Genomic DNA, 21847 nt, shown 5'->3' on the forward strand with positions numbered 1-21847 from the left:
AGTAGTATTGCATCCCTGGTTTCAGTACCCAGGACCCCCTACCCATCCAAAAAATTAAGACGTGCAAATGACTTGTAAGATGTATTTCAATATCGAAAAAGTTTAAATACATACACACACACACACACATACACACAAACATTTATTACATTTGATGAAATTTGTCATGTACTATAGCTATTTTCTTATAATTCATGTGTTGCTACCACTCTGTATTAGACTGTTTTGCTTATGAGAGTGGCCCACTTTATCTGACTACCTCCAGTGTATCTTGGTACCTGTTCAGTAGAGGCTAGAGCGTGGCCATGGAATAATGCTGGAACTCCTTAGTTTAGCCTTCATCTCTCCCCATTTGTATTCCCCACCTTCTTTTTAGTTGAATATTCTCTTCCCTTATCCATACTCTGTGTTTCAACAGTTACTCCAGTTGCTCTTCTCCACTCTATAGTCTGGGAATAGAATGTGACTGTTCTTCCCCTCCCTTTTCCACCTCTGGATTTCACTTAAATTATTTGCAGCTCAAGTGCTATCACCTTCCTGAAGTCCTATTCAGCCAAAAGTGATTGTTCTTTTCCCTATACACCTATAACACTGTACAATGTTTAAAATATTGATATAAACTTTTGGACACATCTACAGAAATCACTTGAACATCTATGAAGCAAAGTTCATAGGGTAATGTGTTCAACAGAAATGTTGCATACCTGCTGTGGCAGCTATACTAAGAGCTGAAAATATTAAATGAGTGTTTGAACCAGTTCCCCCTGAGATTGTTAACTTATAAAAGGCTTATTTCAGCTTACAGGTTTGAAAGTTCTAGTCCAAGACTGGCTGGATTTACTGCTTTGAAATTCTGGTGGAGGTACTAGATGCAAAGGTGGGGAACAAGTGGTGAAGCAAACTGGTTGCCTCATGTCAGGAAGCAAGAGAATGAGGAGGAGGCTGGGGTCCCATGCTTCCCCTTTAAGGGCACACCCCAAATGACTTAAAGACCTCCCACTAGGCCCCATCTCTGAAAGGTTGGACCACATCCCATGGGGCCACCCTAGGGACTGAGCCTTTAACTTATAGACCTTTGAGGGCCACTTACACAAACCATAGCATGAAAAGAGTTATTGCCCTCAGGGAGCTAAGCATCTCATGTGAAGACAGATACAGATGATTACACAAAGAATTATATATCCCCTAGGTAATATTTTACTAGGACATTAGCTACAAAGATTTTCTTTAAAAAAGTAGTCACCTGAGTGAATGAGGTCTTCCAGGGAGAACTGGTAGAGTGCCAAGGGCAGAGCCAACCCCAGGAGAGAGTGCTAAAAGTGACAAAATTTCATTAAATAGCAACTGAAAACAATTAGGAATGTATTAGCAAATTCAGTGAAAGCAGCTTAAATACCATACTGAGGATGGAAATCAGATTGATCTGCTGAAGCAAGAATGGGAGGGGAGGTAAGAACTGGGGACTGTCCTTTTAAGAACTTTGAAAGGAAAAAGAGGATGATGATTGGGGACTGGGAAGGTGAATGTTAGGTCCCATCAGGGAATTTTCTTTGATGCTTGAGTAAGTTGGTAGGTAAAGAGAAGGGGGTTAAGGAAAGGTGTTATGGTTTGGTTATGATGTGTCTCCTAACATCTCCTGTTAATGCAGTAATATTCAGAGATAAAATTGTTAGATTAAGATAGCTATAACCTAATCAGTTCATCCTGGTTTGAATGGGCTGACTGGTAGTAACTGTAGGTAGGTGGGGAGTGGCTGGAGGAAGTGGGTCACTGGGGCATCCCCCAGAAGGGTGCATCTTGTGGCCTGTTCCCCCTACCCTCTCTGCTTCCTGACCCTGCCATGAGTTCAGCCACTTTCCTCTATTGAGTCTTTTCCCCATGATGTGTTGCCTCACTTTGGGCCCAGAGAATTAGAGTCAGCTATCTTTGTACAGGGACACAGAAATTGTGAGCCCTAAATAAACTTCCTCCTCTCAGTTGTTCTTGTCGGATATTTTGGTCACAGTATGCAAAAGTTGACTTAAACAAGAGGAGAGATTACAGTTATTAAGTAAAATAATTGATAAAACAGGTCCAAAGATGCTGGGCTTAGTGGCACACTCCAATAATCCCAGCAACTTGAGAGGCTGAGCCTTGTAAGTTTCTGGCTAGCCTCAGCAACTTAGGCCCTAAGCAACTTAGCAAAACCCTGTCTCAAAAATAAAATTTTACAAAGGGCTTGGGGATGTGCTCAGTGTTTAAGCGTTTCTTGCTTCAATCCTTGGTACCGAAAAAAAAAAAATCCAGAGAAAGTGGTGAGAGGTGGGTCAAGGATATAGGGAAGAACTGGACTTGAATTGAGAAAGAGGGGAATTTTTTTTTCTGCAGGAAAGACAGTAGGGGAGGGCATAGCTGTTCATAAATTCATAGATTGGAGGAGGAAGAAAGTTGACATTGATCACACCTGTTGATTTTTTCCCTATGAATTGGGAGGCATATAATCCTTCATAACATTGAATATACTTACTGTGCAATGTATTAAATGGCTTACCATAGTGGGAGGAACACAGGCTGTTAAACTGCCTGAGTCCACATCTGTCTCCCATTCTTTCAAGTTCAATGAATTTGGGCAAACCACTCAACTTCCCTGAGCCCAATTTTCTCATCTGCAAAATAGAGATTTATAGTAGAGCTGTGTGGATTAAATGCATTGATTTATGCAAATCCTGTGACAGTGCCAGGACACTTGGTGCTACAGCCTAAGTGTAGGAAGTTATGCGAGACACCACCCCAAAGAGCCGCCCTCAAAGAGCTCTCAATCAAATAAGCCAGTTGTCTAATTCCCTTTTTGCTGTCTGGGAGTGTTGCCATCCACAGATCTTTAAGCATTCCCTGATATTTCCATTCAAGCCAATTAGGAAAATTTCCAATTGACACTGCATCTTTAAAAAAATTTGTTTTAAATTTGATAATTCTGAATTCTTCAGTAAAACAGTGATAAAAGAAAAGAGATGAGTGTCTGCACACATTCGGATAACTACTCAGGCAAATCCCTAAAGCAGGGATCTGAGCACAAATGCCATAAACTTCTGCCAACGTGGGGAAAGGTTGGCAGGCAGGTGAGTGAGAGAAAGGAAGAAGTAGGGAGCAATGGATTTTCTTATTAAGATCAGCTTAGACTATTACTAGACCAGTGGTCCTCAAATGGTGGTATGGTCCCTTGGATTAGCATCATTGATCTTGTTAGAAATGCCAACTCTCAGGTCCCACTGAAGACCCATTGAATCAGAAACTCTGCTACTACCTGGAAGAAGTTGAGCCCCCCAAGGTAACCAACCTAAAAGACAAACAATAAGTTTGTATAATTTGCTCATCAGAAGTGAAGAAATCTGGACCTAAGTATACTATACATCTACCCCATGGGCTAAGGTCACAAAAAGTGATATATTCTCCAGTAGAGAAAAGATGATACTGTAAGCCAGAAGATAGATGATATATCCTTGAAAAGAATCTCCTATGCTCTGGTAAGTTTCTTATATTTGAAAAACATTTTATAATTAACAAAGTGCTTCCATTCTACTCAATTCTGAGAATTGTGTGATGCATGCAGTCTTGTTTCAGAGTTTACAGATTTGGAAAAAACTTTGACTTGCCCAAGATCACAGTCAGTGGCAAAACTGGGATTAGAAACTAGGTGTTTTATCAGTTCAGTTTTCTTACCTTCTCACAGTTGGTTACTAATTTGGTCTGCCCCCCACCCAGATACTAGTTTATAGAGTGGTTTGGAAAGGGGTCACTGGTAGTTCAAGCACAGGAAAGCTGTAGCTGTCATTTGAAACTGGTTAATTGACATTCTGGATTATAAATCAGCCTCCCGTGACTGTTAGTTGTGTGACTAGAGCCCCATTATCACTGGATGAGCTGACAGAATTGAGGTTCTGAATGTTGGAAGTCAGGATCCAAACTTAGGTCACGGTTCACTCACAGTGCTGACGGAATGCAGGGGAGGGGCCTCCCCTACAGGGGCCTAGGAAAAGCCGCCTCTGTTAGACTACAAGGCTCTGAGATGGCAATTCCATCCTTTCAGTTCCTCAGGCCCCAAACCTAGGAGTCATTCTTATTCAAATATTCTCTCACATCCTACATCTGGTGTATCAGTAAATGTGGTTGTTTGTACCTTCAACATTATCCAAAATATATTCTGCTTCCTGGGTGAGAGTTTTAGTAATATGGAGCTATTGTTCCTGATGGGAAGGTGTTAGTGAGGAAAAATGGCTGAGAAGCATCACTCCTGGCTATGATCATTTTAGCTGTCCTCTGAGGTCAAGCTCAGCACAGCCCCAGATTCTCCTTCTCTAAGATCTGGATGTGGTAGGTTTTAAATGCTGGCCTAAGGCTGGATTGTAGCTGTGAGGGTTTTGTAAGGGCCAAATAAGTAGTGCCCAAGTTCTGAACCTAGGGTTGTTTGTGTGCTTTTGGGCTTTATTTATTTGTTTGTTTGTTTGTTTATTTATTTATTTTGGTACTAGGGATTGAACCCAGGGCGCTCAATCACTCTCTCCTTTTGATTCAGGGTCCCGTTAAGTTGCTGAGGCTGACTTTGAACTTGTCATCCTCCTACCTCTGCCTTCCAAGTCACTGGCATGTGCCACTGTGCCTGGCTGAACCTAGGTTCTTGAGAAATGAGACAAAAAAAAAAAAAAAAAGAGAAACAAAACATCACTTTTATCATCAATTAGAAGATATAGCTTTATGTGATGGCCCCAATGGGCTTGCAAATTCCCTGTCCCAAGGGAAAGTGTTAGTATACAGAGCAGATACTCTCATTAAGTTGTGCTTCCTACTGGTCCTATGGATAAAGTAAGGGTAAAGAGAATAGATCCCCTACATTCAACCTATCAATCCTTGATAGACTGGTTCCACTCAATTGAGAAATATGAATCAGAAGGATTTATCCTTTTACCCTCCCTCAGGAAGGGGTAGGTGGAACAGCGATCTAAAGCATTATGTCAATTAAGCTCCCTCTGCAAAGGAACAGAACATTGAAAGTGGGGATAAAGCATTTTACCTCCTTCCCAACAATGGATGATGAATTCTGAAGAAGTACACACAATAGAAGAGGACTGATCTTACAACATGTGCAAGATGTATTTGCTGGGAAGAGGAGGAAAGCTGGGACTGCAGTAAGGAGGTTACACGATGTAATCAAGGCACAAGACTGATGATGTGGCTGCAAGAATGGAAATTGAACCATAAGAAATATGGTGTTACTTTATGATACAAACAAAGAGCAAAGCAAGTGACAATCCCAGAAGACTCTAGGCTAAGGCTCAACTCTGTTGTTACTCAATGACTATGCAATTTTGCCTCAGATTCCTTACCTGTGACTAATTCCACAGGATTATTATGGGAATAATTTAAACAATACCCTATGGAAGCATTACGGACAATTTAGTGTCTTTCAATGCAGTCTTCATTCTTGCTTTTCTCATCTTAATTCATTGGCTAGGACCCCCTAGTACAGTAACATAAGTCCTAAGAGACTTCTATTGACTAGCTATTGACTTTAGTGGGAGTGCTTTTAGACCTTCACTGTTAGGTGTATTATTTATTGAGAGTTTCAGCAAATACTCTGCATCAGATTAAGGAGTTTCCTTTCTAGCACAGGTTCAACAAATTTAAAAGAAAATTTATAAGTGGGTATTTTAAAAAATCAAATAGCTTTTCTGCATCAACTGAAATAATCGTGTTTTTTTGCTCTGTTGTCACTATGGCAAATGGCACTGCTAGACTTCAAATATGGAATCATCTTTGTTCCTGGAATAAACCCTACTTGAGATTATTATTTAATGAGAGAGAGATGGCCTAGTTAAGAGACTTGGGTTCTAGTCATCTTTCAGTCTCTGGGACCAAAAACATGCTGATGACTTCCAAATTTCTATCTTCAGCCACAATCATCTGAGATTTCAGGTCTGAAATCACTTGGATGTCTCATAGGAATTTCAAACTTAGGACAGAAAATGAATCAAACCTGCTTTCTTTCCCTTTCCTGTGAGTGGCAATTCCATTCTTTCAGTTCCTCAGGCCCCAAACCTAGGAGTCATTCTTATTCAAATATTCTCTCACATCCTACATCTGGTGTATCAGTAAATATGGTTGTTTGTACCTTCAAAATATATCCAGAATCTGACCACCTCTCATGATTTCCACTGCTACCACCTTGGTCCAAGCCATCATCTCTTACCTGGACGACTGAATGCTTCCTAACAGGTTTCCTTGCTTCTGCATTGCCTTCTCTACAACTATGCTCAACACAAAAGCCAGAGTGATCCTGTCAGAACCCAGTAAACCATTTGACCCAGCTGTCCCATTCCTCAGTTTATAACTAAAGGACTTAAAATCAGCATACTATAGTGACACAGCCACATCAATGTTTACAGCAGCTTAATTCATAATAGCTAAACTATGGAACCAACCTAGATGCCCCTATATACATGTATGATTACACTACTGGTGTGACTCTCTGCATCATGTTCAGCCAGAGGAAGGAGAAGTTGTGCTTCATTTGTGTACGATGTGTCAAAATGCATTCTGCTGTCACGTGTAACTAATTAGGACAAATTAAAACAAACAACAAAAACCCAGGTAAAAGTTGTCATTTCCCTAAAAATCTCCCAGTAGCTCTCTATCCAAGAGTAAAAGTCAAAATTTATATTGGTCTACAAGGTCCTTTCTGATCCTTGGCCCTTATTGACCTCTTTGACTCATCATCTATTATTCTCCTCCTTCATTCTGCTCCCACCTCAAGACCTTTGCACCTCTGCCCAGAAAGCTCTTCTCCATATTTCCATGGCTCCTATTTCACCTCCTATAGGTTGTCACTTCTTGGAAGGCCTTTCCTGTGACAACTCCCCTCCAGTCCTCCTGTTCCTCCTTCCCTACTTAATTTTTCTCCACAGCACTTGCCATCTGAGACACTACATTATTTGCTTGTCTGTCAACCAACCTTCATTAGAATGCAAACACCATGAGGACAGGGATTTCTTTTTCTTCATTGGTGTAGCACCAGAGCCTAGAACAATATCTGGTGAAGAGTAGGTATCAGATTAACATATATTCTGTCACCGCTGTTAAATTACTGTAAAATTAATTGTTTAAAGTAAGTATTATAATACTTTCATAAGAGAAATTCTTAAATCTAAAGATTCCCAGAAAGGCTAACCACAACTTATTTTTAAGCTAGAAATTGACAAAATGACTGGTCATCTCTTTGAGGTTATACAAATAATATTAAAGACTGATTTAACAGTGGTGCACACCTGTAATCCTCACAACTCAAGAGGCTGCAAGTTCAAGGCCAGCCTGGGACACTTAGTGAAACTATCAAGATAAAAAAGCTGGGAATGTGGCTCAGTGATAAAGCATGCTGAGTTCAATTTCCAGAATGTCTCCCACTCCTCAAAAAGAAGACTAATTTAGCAATCTAGAACTGGTTCATTACTCTATTCTATTTTCACATTTACTTCAACATTTCCTGAATGAAAATTCTCGAGGGAAGGGTGATAGTGGAAAGCCTAAGTTTTGAAATGATGAGTCTTCAGTGTATGTTCTATAGGGAGTTTTTTTCTCAGTTTGATTTAGTTGAAATTTAAATTATAGCTTACTAATTATCATTTAAAATATATCTGCTAACATCAAAGAATGTTAAAATGAAAACTGATTAAAAATGCTTATTTTAATAAAATTTTGCAAATTAAAAAAGAAAATGAATATGTAGTATGCAGCTTAAAATTGAGTTCAGGCAGGTGTATGATAATTACTTTAGATTTAAAAACAATGCAAAATTTAAGACTGGACCACTTTTTAGGCTTAAGGAAAGAAATCCCAGGTAAGACATTTTTTCCTGTATGTAAAAGATCTTCCTGTTAATAGTTTGGATCTGGTGGTTACTGCAATCATACGTAGAAATAATTAAGTTTTGGATTTGGTCTGTAATTAATAGGGCTGGAAAGATGAATGTGGCTTTGAGGCATTACAAAGGACAACTTCTTGCAGAATGAGTTGCACTCAACTTCTTGGTGAGTGAAATGAGTAAAAGAAAGTTGTTGAAAATGACTGCTAACAGGTAGGGACCCAAGTACACATTTTGGGGGAAATAAGTTAATTGGTTTGGGCTTTAATTTTGAGGAGCTGGGGTTGAAAGGATAGAATCTACATAGTAGTGCTCACCAGTTGGAAGTTTACTTACTGCATCTTGTAAGACGTCTTGGCTAGAAGAGTGGACTTACAATGCATATACATACACATGTAATATTCAGATCTAAACAAACTCAAACTCATTTGTGCCCAGTTTTATTTTCAAAATGAAAACCCTGGCCAGGCAGGGTTGGCACATGCCTGTAATTTCAGCAGCTCCAGAGGCTGAGGCAGGAGGATGGCAAGTTCAAAGCCAGCCTCAGCAACTTAGTGAGGTCCTAAGCAATTTAACAAGACCCTGTCTCAAAATAAAACATGAAAAAAAGGGATGAGGATGTGGCTTTCTGGTTAAGTGCCCCTGGGTTCAATCCTTGGAACCAAACAAACAAATAACCCTGACATGCATCTATGGAACTTAAGTTCCAAAGACATCCCCAGCAACACTCCAACTTTTTTTTTTTTTTTTTTTTTGAGACAGGGACTCCCTAAGTTGCCCAGGCTGGCCTTGAACCTGCAATCCTCCTGCCTCAGCCTAGTGAGTTGCTGAGGTTACAAATGTGTGCTGTGCTGGGCTTGGATTTCCAGTTTTATGTGTTACTAACAGTGCTTTCATCTCTAGTAGTTGTATTGTGCAGTAGAAACAGAGGTGGGTTTCATCCCAAAGCCCAAGGATTGACCCTTTCAGCCAGGATTTCCAGCCATCTAACCACAGATCTGAGCTTCAGTTTCACCATCTGTAAAGTAACCTACTCTTATTGATTTATGAGACTTTGTAGATCAAATATATGTGAAAGTAACTAAATATATGTGAAAGACTAGACAAATACAAGAAATTATTAGCACATGAGTGGGTATTTGCCTAGTACATTGCCTGGTAGAGTAGAAATGAAAAAGTGTTTTGTTTGATGTGAAATCTCCATTGTGGGAGAGAAGCACCAGCAGTTGTCTCTACACTGCTCATACTGCCTGTCACAGTCTGTATTGTATCAAATGACCAACAATAGATAACTCTGGCCTGGAATTTTTTTCTTTATTCTGCACCTTAGGATCCTTGGACACTGGAACCAAGATAAATCTCATAGGAGAATATTCCTTTTAACATTTTATTTCTTCTGTTCTCAAACCAATGTCTCCAGGTTGCTATGGATACCTATAGGCACTGCTTGCTTCTGCTGGTTGTACAAATGACTAGAGCTTGCACACAAGCACATATAGTTACACCATAGCTAAACTCCACAGCATAGAAGAAAGTTTCTTTGTTTGCAGAAAATCAAGAGCCAGAGAAAAGTGAATACCCCCAAGTATGACCCAAGAAACCTTATATCGTAGGAAGAATTGTAGATGCTACAATTACTCTGCCTCATGAAAAGCATCCGTGTGTGTGTTGCTGAGGACTGAACCCAGGGCCTTGTACATGGCACATGCATGGCAAGCTCTCTAGCTTTGAGCTACATTCCCAGACCTGTCAGCTGTTCTTATACCTGCCCCAAAGGGAACCTTATCTTCTAAAATTCTTTTAGGCTAAAGATATTACACTGATCTCATTGGAGGCCCCTTTTCATTCCGTTTAAATATGGAAAGACAGAATTTCTCTCCCAAACTATAGTGGGATACCCTGCTGACCACATGCCAAAGATCAGCCCATTTAACTGAGGCTGCCCAAGAGCAGGCTCTGACTACTTCCAGAGAAGGATTAGATCCCCTCTTTTCAAAGCTGTATTTAATAAGTTACCTCACATAAGAAAGCACTGCCTAATGTAACACAATGATATTAAACTCTGCAGACTCAAAATTATTCCTAAATCATATAATCTAGGATAATGAATCCAGAATTTGGAATTAGTCCCAATTCCACTGATCAGCAGTGATGCTGGTGTCATAACTGTGTTGAGATTGTTTTGTCTTTACAACTCTCTCAAATTCTGTGGAGGACTGAGAATAACGTACATAAAGGATTTTAGAAATTGTTACAGTGAAAATTCATTTCCTCTTAATTTTCTTAATAGTTATCAGCTACAGTTGATTGTGAAGAAATAGAAGCCTGTACTTCTGGTTGGACAGGGCCAGTTATGGAAGAGGCCATAGCTCAGCTGATACAATTTCCAAATGAGGATCCCAAACCTAGCGTGTGTTCCTCCTGGAGCCAAAGGCGGACTTCAATTCCTTTCTAGTTTATCAGCTGACAGAATTGTAATAACATGTTTATGAGAGCTCAAAACACTAACAATTTAAAAAACAGTTCTCTGGAGCTCCTTCCTGTTTCTAGGCCTTCATAACGCTGTTTTTCTGAACTATCCTCACTCTTCACTGAGCTACTTCTGCACTATCCTGCAAATGTCACCTAAAATACCATCTCTTTCACAAGGAAACCTGCCTTGACCAGGGACATGGTCTCACTAGCAAAGCAACTTAGAACTCTCCTCTGTACCACTGAACTCAATCATGCTTCTAACTATCCTCATACCCCCACAAATGTGAATATAAGTTCCATTAAGGCAGGGTTCATTTCTGTCTGGATCCTTCCATGTCCATGGAGCCCTAGATAAAGAATAAAAAGGTGTTGAATGAGTGAACAAGGATAAATCACTGTTTCTCTCAAATTTTGTTAAATGAATTCTGGTGACAATGAAAATAAAATATACAAAGAAAACTAATTTAATGCTGGCAGAAAGGGTTATGGATGGAGAAATGCTTCCTTTGGCAGTTTTCCCAATAAAAAGAATTAATGGGTTTAATTAAATCACCAAGTTCTTCAGAAGCACAGGAATGGCCAGGGACCAAGCATGCTCTGCATTACTCACAACATTCAAGGGGGAGGTGCTCTTCTCAGGGGAGCAGTGAGGGTCTACATGGAAGTCAGTGCAACTGCCTTTATAAGCAGACAATTGTCCTTTCTTTTTCTTTTGCAGGGCCTAAATAGTTTCTAAGATCTTCTTTAGGAATGGAGCCTATTTACACAAAAATCACAAAGAAAGTGAAGTTTCCTTGTTCTACCCTCATCTCAATTTTTCCTCAACTGATTCCATGTGTTCTTCATTTCTGTCTTAGGATAACTTTACATCAGTATTCAGCCTCATCTAAGAGAAGTAGCATTAAAAAATACTTTTAGTTGTAGATGGCACAATATCTTTATTTTGTTTATTTATAAATAATCAAAACAGTGCTGAGGAGTGAACCCAGTGCCTCACACATGCTAGGTAAGTGCTCTATCACTGAGCTACAACCCCAGCCCAAGAGAAGTAGCATTTTTATCTTATTACAACTGTAGGGAAAAAGGTGGGCTCCTCTATAAATACTGTGTCAGACAATAGCTACCAAATCTGTATGGATTTGTGTGTGGGAATCTGACTGCCCCCTGCCTTCTGGAATCACCTTTGCTTACCTCCCCACTTAGTTAAGCATTGGTTGATTCCAGCTGCCTTAAAAACACATAAATAAGAAACAGGGCTTAACTTTCATAGAATGCATTATCACTCAAGTGAAGTTCAACATCTCTATCAATTAATGTTGATGTAAAAGACCAAGAATACAGAGGGACAAGGTATTTTGTGACCCTGAAGTGTTGTTGCCTGAAGCAGACCTGGCAAGACACAGGGCCAGAGTGTTTACTCCTTGGATAAATGGCCAACTTAGTATTTCCTCAAAGACCCCTACCACAACTTCACCCTGATCTTTGCAATTTCACTGGGTAGATGATTCCTATTAGGGTGATTTCAAGGATCTTAGGCATTAGGGATCTTAGGTTTTAGAAATCATTTCTTTTATTATCCTTTCATTAACTGTTAGTCATTCTGGGTTGTGGTATTCTCCTGCAGACTGTAGGTTTCACTTCTTCCCTGTAAATGAAGAGGCAACCCATGAGGTTGTTAAACAGATTCTATTCAGTAGCTGAAAAAGTGAATTTCCTATGGAATGACAGGAATTACATAGAAGCAAGCAATTTTATTTTCCTCAAATGTAGCAATAATTTTAATCTGTACATACATAAAACAAACAGTGCAATTATAAAACCTTGAAGGTGACATGCATACTTTAAGGTGCAGTTGGGATGGGGAAGGATGCTAGCATCTCCAATTTTCCTTACTGCTTTTCTTTTCTAGTTCCTTATGCAAAAGCACTGAGTCAGGAAACTTCATCTGGAATGCTGAAGTTAAGGGTGAACTTCCTGATGTCTGCACATCTAAATATCACAAACAATGGAAATGGCCTCCTAGAGCAGTTTGGTAGGGACTAGAGTAATATGGCTGGGCTTTCAAGCTGGAAATTAATGAAATCAAGGATGCATTTTCTGAAAAACTAAAAGAGATAATGTTTTTGACTGAGTGTCCTATTTCTGTTTCATAGTTGCTACCCATGTGAGCCCTTCCATCAATTTTTTTTTTTTAATTCGGTATAGTTTCCGAATAGATGCTGTTCAATGGAGTTATCTGAAACTAGGGGTGGTGAGATGCAGAAAGGAGGACCTGGGGAAATGGCTTCTTCCTTGAAGTCTGAGTCCATGCTCCTCATCCATGTTGGTTCTTATGGCCTTTTCTCTGCCGCAAGCAGAGGTAGCTGGTGCAGAAGGTCAGTGTTGTCATCGTTCACAGGCCCAGGGATGCAGGTAATGGTGAGTGATGGGGGTCTACTTTGCTTCTTCCACACAATGCTTTCTCAAGCTTTCCTGGCCTGTGGTGGAACTTCTAGAACTAGAAAGTCAGTTCACTGGCTCCTTTCTCAGAGATCAGGATGAGATGGGACGTGGCCGAATGACAGGACACAAAGGGAAAACATGGTACCAATTAGCCTCAGAGCAGGATAGAGAAATTTATATTTGCACAGATGGAAACTCAAATTCCCAAAGTCAACCTAAGAAAAACAGCAGATTTTCTTTGAGCACTAATTTCCCTCTGTACAAGCAGCATGTGCATTTCTGGCTGGGTGATCCTGGACACTCTGGGATAGTCTGCTCTAGCTCAGCTGGAATGGCTCTTTCTGGCAGTGCCACATCGATATGAGCCCCAAAGTAAATCCACACATGGCATCACGATTGCTAAAATAATGAAATATTACTAGCCAAATTCAACTGCAATTCAATCAATGTTATATTTCACACAAATTTAGAAAAATCAAGAATATGATATTGAAAGCATAAAATTAAACAGAAAGAAATCAATTTCTACAAGAAATCAAATATATTTACAGTGAGATTAAAAATAAGCTACTTGAATCATAAATTTAATTTTATTTTAAATAACTTTAGCTACCTCAGCTGTTAATACAATAAAAGCAGAAAGAACAGGCTGCCTTTTTCGCCGGATTTAATCAGGAAACTGTATCTACAATAATTGACAGAAATCACATCTTGTCCTTCACCCATCTCATCAAAAATTATTGCATTTTTTCCCAAACTGTATTTTTTGGATTCCTCTGTGAATATCATCCTCTTTCCTGGAGGCATCTTGGTTTAAATCCATCTTTAAAAAAAGGAGAAAGGGTACATATGTGGAGGCAAAATATTATCTTGAAGCCAACAGATAAAGAGTTGCTTGAAGAAGCTGATTGTACATACAAGCTGCCTGGGGTTGGGGTAGGGAGGGCTGTTGGTTTTGAGGAACGTGACAGCCTTTGGTGGACGGACACAGGCAAAGCCCCACGGGCCTATCTTCCTGGGCAGGGTCAGGACTGAGCCAGCGAGGTGGAGCTTCGTCTTCCCCTTGGAACTTGTTGTTTTGGTTCTCCTTCAAAAGCCTTCATCCAGATAAGAAGCCAATGACTGATTACAAAAATAAGAATAATTAAATTTGGCTCAAGAAATAGATTGTCCAACTGTTCTGCCTTGTTTCTAATATCCAAGGCCTTTACAAAGAAACAAAAGCATCTCTCAATCTCCCAACAAAAGTGAACATTTTTTTCTGTTTTTTTTTTTTTTTTTTTTTTTTTTTTTGCTCCAAATGCTACGACCTGAAGAATGGCTGCAGATTGAGATATCAAAAATCTCAGAAAAATATATAATATATTTGTATATCTCTGTATGTCTATTATTTAAATTTCACATTCCTTTAAAAGTGGTTATTCAGTCAGTAGCTGCTGAAGGAGGCTCTTCTGCTGGGCCTGGGGGGTCTGTGGTCCTGACGTGGGTTTTTGAGTTCCCAGTGGACCAGGCTGGTTCAGGTAAGGGTCCCCGCCTACCAGATTCACTGTACACTGGACGTCAGCAAACACCTGAACCTGTTGCACCTGCTGGAACACAAATAAAAGATGTGTTTAGACAGAAGGGTCTGCCCCCCCGGCTTATGAGTGGGTACTACTTGAAGTGGAAACTCACTAGAGCATTCCTCTAGTCTGTAGTCACCACAGAGAAGAACTCTTCTGTCTTCTTGTCCTACAAAAAGAAAATCGCTGCACTCATTTTGCTCAGGGTTCTGGAAAGTTCACACTTTAAAAATAAAATAAAAATTGGAATGGTCATGTCAACCCCTACAGGGTTGCCATCAATACTGAAAGTGAGTGTCATTGCTAATATTGCCAAGGTTGGGAAAAGCCCAGTTTCAGAGTATGGTACCCTGTGGTGGGTCCAAAAAAAAAAAAAAAAAAACACGCTATTTGGAAAACCAGTTCAAAAGCATTCTACAGATGACTTTAGTAGGATAAAAAATCTTTATGATGGCACTGAGAAATTAAGGGCTTTAACCCAGTATCAGCAAAATAAACCCACCACAACTTAGTAACAGGACATCAGCACTACTAAGGTTAATGTCCGGAAGATTTGTGTAGTATCTAAATATATTATTACATAGCTCCTCACATATCAGCTTTAGAATTACAACAAATTATCATTTGAACAATTTTATATTTGACTTTTTTTCCTGATAGACAATTCCTTAAACACATGAGCTAAAAATAACAGTAAATCTACTAGTTGAAGACAGTGTGAATTTTCCCTTTACTTTCAGTAGTAATACATATATTCCTTAAAAATGTCACAATTTTTCATAGTTCTAACATTTTCTATTGGGAAAATAAAGCCAGAAGTTAGTCTTACCAACTAGCTTATTAAAAAGTTGTTAATAGAAATGATTAAGGCCGATATCACACTTCTGAATGCTCCAGAGCAGGAATAGAAATGCCTTCTAAGGCATCTAAGTGTCTCCAATTTTTGGCAAACTGGTACCTTATGTTTAATAGGTTCATAAAGAATTTTAGATGTGTTTTTTTGTCATTTATCACTAATATTTGGCAATTACACTCCACTCCTCTGAAAAGCTTTCTACTCTAAACAGAGTAAAAGTTGTTTTCTACCAGCCTTCATGTCCTACCAACTTTCTGTATCAGTCTAGCCAGTAGTGTCTTATTCTTAATCCACATACATCCCCACTCCATTTGCTCTCAGATAAGGCAGACCCTGAGTAGTGTTTTTGTGGTGCCTAATGAATTAAATCCCCAGTTAGATTAGATTAGCACTGTTTCTCTCCTCATCTTGTTCTTTTCCTAGTTTCCTAGGTTTTGTTTCTTGCCCCTATATGCTTCATCTTTGAGCTTTTTCTCAGGTATCTAAAGCACACTGACTGTCTTACGTCTGCTCTCTAGCTGCCTCTGTGCCCTCACTAAACTGCTGTTGTAACCGCCATCCCTACTTTTCCTCTGGGGTTTGACCTGGGCATTCTTCTCTCCCAGGTGAACAATCCCCTATCACCTCCTCCTGCTTCTTTATTCTCTGCAACCCTTTCTTCTTCTTTCCTCTGTCTAGCCTCCTCCCCAGTACAGCTGGCCCCTGGTCCTCCCCAGTCCTCTCTCCTTTTCCATACATCTGCCCCTGCGTTTCTACCTCACTCACTCCGATCTCTGTTTGGCAAATATAAATTCACAGAGACAAACAGAGGTGTCATGAAGGGCTACAACAGAAAGAAGACTCTGCCACTGAGACTTCGTGCAAACACAAACAATAGTGTTTTTTCAGCAATTAAAAAATTTTGTGGGGGCTGGGGATGTGGCTCAAGCGGTAGCGTGCTCGCCTGGCATGCGTGCGGCCCAGGTTCGATCCTCAGCACCACATACAAACAAAGATGTTGTGTCCACCGAAAACTAAAAAATAAATAATAAAAAAAAAATTTTGTGGGGGGGAAACTGAGGATTGAACCCAGGGATGCTTTACCACTAAACCACACCCCCAGTCCTTTTGATTTCTTATTTTGAGACAAAGTCTAAGTTGCTCAGGGCCTTGCTGAATTGCTGGGGCTGGCCTTGAATTTGCAATCCTCCTGCCTCAGCCTGCGAGACACTGGGATTACAGACATGCACCACTATACCTGGGTTCAGCTATTATTTTTAAATCAACATAACTTTCATGTTTATGTATTCCTAAATATGAAATAATGGGGTAAAGCCTAATGTGTTTTTGTCCCCAAATAATGAAAAACACTCCTGATAAAGAAAAGCATGATAAAATAGACTAGAGAGAAAATTCTGCTTCTTTAGAAAAAAAGTAAGAGTATTTTTAGATAGTCTATTTTTGAAATTAAAAAACCTAAAAAAAACAAAACAAAACTCTAAAACACATTTCATCCATTTTGAACATTTACTTAGAAAAAAGGATGCCTTAAGACTCAAGGACTTCTTTCACAGACGGGCAAAGCCTACATAGAAGATGAAGATCTGCCAGGGGAGAAGAATGGGGTGACAGCGAGTGCCAGCCTCTGAAGATTTTCCAGCATCATTTTTCCTTTAATTCAAATACTATCCCAGGTTCAGAACTTACAGCTTGGTTGTTTTGCTTTAACTAATTTGTCATGATACACAGTACATGACTCTGTGAGCATGAGACTTTCAAAGACTTCTGGTAAATGAAGACCATCTTCATTCCTCAATCACAAAAAGCCCTTTCTTTATCATCAAAGGACTGAAGTTTGGTTTCATAAAGCTCGGACTCTGGATACAGCCTCCTACCTGGTCTTTCTCCACCTAAGCCAGTTGCCCAGCAGGCCTTCCTTTACCTCTTCCACCCCAAGATAAAGCCTATGCCAGCATGCTTTATCAGTGTTCTCCTTCAGGGATGAGTTTATTTAGAATGATGTCCAGATCACTCAGTTAGTATTCAAGGAAGCTGGAAATTTGTCCCCATCTACTGTACCAATTTTGATTCCTACAAATTCTTACTACAAACTTTTTACCTTCAGTGGATTTTGTTTTCCAGGACTATGCTAAGATATCTGTTTCCCTGTCCTTTACTACCCCTTATTCTGGCTTCTAACAACCATTACATAGACCTTTCTGTTTCTCCTGGCCTGAGAACTGTCCGTCAAGCCCAATTCAGCCTACTCCTATGTAAATTCTCTCTGAACATCTCAGTCATTTCTCTTTTCTTTATTCTTTGTAGCAATAGGGCTTGAACCAGGGCCTTGTGTACTAGGCAAGAACTCTTCCACTGACCTCAGTCCTATTTCTTCTTTCTTTGAATGCTTATGCTCTTGTTACTTATAACACAAATTTGCTAGTTTGCCTTCTTTGGTTATGTGACAGTTTAGGTACATGTGTCTATATGTTTTATCTTTCAACAGGCTCTAAGTGATGTGACAGATACAGCATGAACTTTGGGGTAGAGAGACCTGGGTCTGAACCTCAGCTCCTCCTCATTGTAGTTTTGTAAGTGGTACATATAGTTAAACCTTCTCAGGTTCAGTTTCTTTATCTGTGAAGAAAAGGAACACTACCTCCTTTGTAGGGTTACAGTGAGGCTTAAATGAGATAAAGCATACAGTGCCTACCACAGTGCCTGGCAAATCATAAATTTTACAATAAAACTTTTTCCTTCTCTTCTTCTCATAGTTCACCCAAAAGGCAAGGAAGATATGTGTATTTCTATCTCATCTACACCAAAATACCTATGTTAAAAAAAAAAAAACTTAATTTCTAAGTTTGGTTAATACAGGAAATTTGGCCATTTGTTGTTTATGCTGTTCAGAAACATACTTCTAAGGAGGCAGAGCACATAGCAGACACTGTTTAGTGTGAACTTACTTAGATCTTCTGAGTATTTTTATTACAGATGAGTTTTAAGCACTGTTACTTAAACAATAACAATGAGTGGCCACCTGTGTGATTCCCCTACCTACCCTTTCTAAGAACTCTGTTAAATCCTCTGAAAGCTTATCTCATTTAACCCTCTCAACAATCCTATAAGCAGGTATCTTGTTAGTTCTGTGGTTACACAGCAGCTCAGGAAAGTTCTGTATCATGCCCACAATGACACAAATAAGGAAAGTATGGCCAGGACTCACACCCAGGTCTGACTTCCAAGGTCAGGTTCTTAAACCACGATGCTACGCAGCATCCTCTGTGTATCTAGAGTACATATGACAGCTCTGCACTTAGCATTTTCTTACTGACCTGGGTTCCATCTGCTTCTGTTTTGAGAAGGTCAGTGGATGAAAGCTGGTTGCAGTAGAGGCCTGTGTGTCTCAGTGCTGGATCATTTATCTATTAAAGACAAATATAAGGCCAAATTACAAGCATGTTGTTTAAGTTAAAGACCAAATTCTTCAATGAAAAACAATCTCCTTTGCTGTGAAGAAGCTTTTTAGTTTGATTCTATCCCACCTGTTGATTCTCAATTTTACTTCTTGTGCTTTAGGAGTCTTGTGAAGGGAGCTGGTTCCTAGCGGACATGATATGGATTTGGGCCTACTTTTTCTTCTATGAATTGCAGGGTTTCTAGTCTAATGCCTATGTCCATGACCCACTTTGAGTTGAGTTTTGTGCAGAGTGAGAAATAAGGGTTTAATTTTATTTTGCTATGCACATATTTCCAGTTTTTCCAGCACCATTTGTTAAAGAGGCTATCTTTTCTCCAATGTATGTTTTGGTGCCTTTGTCTAGTATGAGATAACGGTATTTACATGGGTTTGTCTCTGTGTCTTCTATTCTGTACCAGTGGTCTACATGTCTGTTTTAGCACCAATACCATGCCCTTTTTGTTACTATAGCTCTGTAATATAATCTAAGGTTTGGTATAATGATACCTCTTTCTTTGCTTTTCTTGCTAAAGATTGCTTTGGCTATTCTGGACCTCTTATTTTTCCCAATGAATTTAATGACCACTTTTTCTATATCTAGAAGAACGTCATTGAAATTTTAAAAGGCATTACATTAAATCTGTATAGCGCTTTTGGTAGTATGGCTGTTTTGACAATGTTAATTCTGCCTATACTATTAATGGGAAATATTTCCATCTTCTAAGGTCTTCTTCAATTTCTTTCTTCAGTGTTCTGTAGTTTTAATTGTAGAGGTCTTTCACCTCTTTCGTTAGATTGATTTCCCCATTTTTTTTGAGGCTACTGTAAATGGGGTAGTTTTCATGATTTCTCTTTCAGTTGATTCATCACTGATGTATAGAAACTCAATTAATGTATGGGTGTTAATTTTATATCCTGCTACTTTGCTGAACTCATTTATGAGTTCTAGAAGTTTTTTGGTGGAGTTTTTTGATCTTCTAAACATAGAATCATGTCATCAGCAATCAAGAATGTGAAGAGAGAGCCTACAGAATGGGAGAAAATCTTTGCTACCTGCTCCTCAGATACAGCATTAATCTCCACGATATGTAAAGAACTTTAAAAACTTAATAATGAAAACCCAGATAACTCAATTAATAAACAGGCAAAAGAAATGAAAAGGCACTTCACAGAAGAAGAAATACAATTGGTCTGCGAATATATGAAAAAAATGTTTAACATCTCTGGCAATCAGAGAAAGGCAAATTAAGACTACACTGATATTCCATCTCATTCCAGTCAGAATGGCGAACATCAAGAATACAAGTAACAATAAATGTTGGAGAGGATGTAGGGGAAAAGGTACGCTCATTTATTGCTGGTGGTACTGCAAATCGGTGCAACCATTCTGGAAAGCAATCTGGAGATTCCTCAGAAAACTTGGAATGGAACCACCATTTGACCCTGTTACCCCACTCCTCAGTTTATACCCAAAGGACTTAGAATCAGCACACTACAGTGACATAGCCACATCAATGTTTAAAGTAGCTCAATTCAAAATAGCTAAGCTATGGAACCAAACTAGGTGCCCTTCAACAGATGAATGGATTAAAAATGTAGTATATATACACTATGGAATACTACTCAGTCATAAAGAAAAATGAAATTATGGCATTTGCTGGTAAATGAATGGAACTGGAGATTATCATGCTAAGTGAAATAAGCCAAACCCTCAAAAAAAAAAAAAAAAAGGCCCAATGAATGTTCTCTCTGATATGCAGATGCTAACTCACAATATGGGGAGGGAATAGAAGTTCATTGGATTAGACAAAGGAAATGAAGGGAAGGAAGGGGGAATGGGAAAAGGAAAGGTAGTAGAATGTATCAGACAAACTTACCTATGTACATATATGAATACACAACCAACATAATTTCACATCATGTACAACTAGAAGAATGGGATGTTATACTACATTTATATATCATATCTCAAAATACATTCTACTGTCATGTGTAATAAGACAAATTAAAACAAAACAAACAAAAAACCCCCCAATCTCCTGACAAAAAAAGGAAGGCATGAAAAATAAAAGTTTAGTAATTTACTGCATTGTTTTAAATACAGACAGTTTTCCTTGTGGAGACAGAGTATGTGCAAGGGAACACGAGAAGAACCTCCTGGGTGTTGGTGATGTTCTGTTTCTTGATTTGGTGGTAGTTATTCAGATGTGGTCAGTTTGTGAAAACTCATTGAGTTGTATACTTTTCTGTATATTTTTATAGATTATACTTTTTTAAAAAAGCTAATTTTCTCTCAATGCATACATGTCTATTAGGAACAGGGATCATATTTATCTTCCTGTCTGAATCCATTGAAAAAACTGGACAAAACAGCCAAGTGCAATGGTACACACCTGTAATTCCAGATAGTTGGGATGCTGGGGCTGGAGATTTGCAAGTTTGAGGCCAGCCTAGGGCAATTTAGTGAGACCCTGCCTCAAAATAAAAAATAAAAGGGCTGAGGATATAGAGCACCACTGAATTCAACCCCAAGTACTAAAAAAAACAAACCTTGCTGAGATGAAAAACACCCTGAACTAAACAGAACAGACATTGCAAAAGAAAAAATTAGTGGACCTGAAGCTACAGCAACAGAACTATCTAAAATGAAACATGTAGAGGAAAGAATGACTGAACTTCATTCTAACACTCTCCCCAACAAAACCCAGGGGACTATGGGCAGCTTCCCAGAGCTCTATTACATGTGAAATGAGGTTTTGAAGAAGAGGGGAGTTGACAGGAAAAAAAAAATGAAGAAGGAATGACTAACACTGTCCAAATTTGATGAATGAGAAACAAAGAATATCATATGAAAACATGTCATAATGAAATTGCTTAAATGAATTATAAGAGATAAAATTTTAAATCAGAGAGGGAAAAAACCAATAATGTACAGAAGAACAAAGAAAAATAATAGCAGATATCTCATTAGAAGGTAGCAGTAGAATAACATCTTTAAAGTACTGAAAGCAAAAACTGCCAACCTAGGATTCAGGGGAAAGAACTTTCAAAAATAAGGTAGAACAAAAACTTTTTTTCAGATAAATGAAAGTTAAAAGAATCAACAGCAGCGGGCTGGGGATGTGGCTCAAGCGGTAGCGCGCTCGACTGGCATGCGTGCGGCCCGGGTTCGATCCTCAGCA

The 21847-nt window shown here is 39.1% G+C and overlaps 1 protein-coding gene across 7 annotated transcripts in view; it reads right to left on the reverse strand.

Moving 5' to 3' along the window:
* Positions 1-12097: 12097 nt before the first annotated feature.
* Positions 12098-21847, reverse strand: part of NCOA1 (nuclear receptor coactivator 1) — a 257026-nt gene continuing 247276 nt past the window's right edge. For 4 of the 7 annotated variants that reach the window (XM_081265103.1, XM_081265097.1, XM_081265098.1 and 1 more), the window contains 2 exons: positions 18541-18630; positions 12098-14397 (listed from right to left, as the gene is read on the reverse strand). In XM_081265103.1, the coding sequence (XP_081121229.1) occupies positions 14227-14397; positions 18541-18630 (261 nt within the window). In that variant the 3' untranslated portion in view covers positions 12098-14226. Of the gene's footprint in view, positions 14398-14482; positions 14540-18540; positions 18631-21847 lie in introns of all 7 variants that reach the window. The other 3 variants (XM_081265102.1, XM_081265101.1, XM_081265100.1) reach the window with 3 other exon arrangements.

This window comes from Spermophilus citellus (assembly GCF_964194105.1).
Source record: "Spermophilus citellus genome assembly, chromosome: 13".
Taxonomy (NCBI): Eukaryota; Metazoa; Chordata; class Mammalia; order Rodentia; family Sciuridae; genus Spermophilus; species Spermophilus citellus.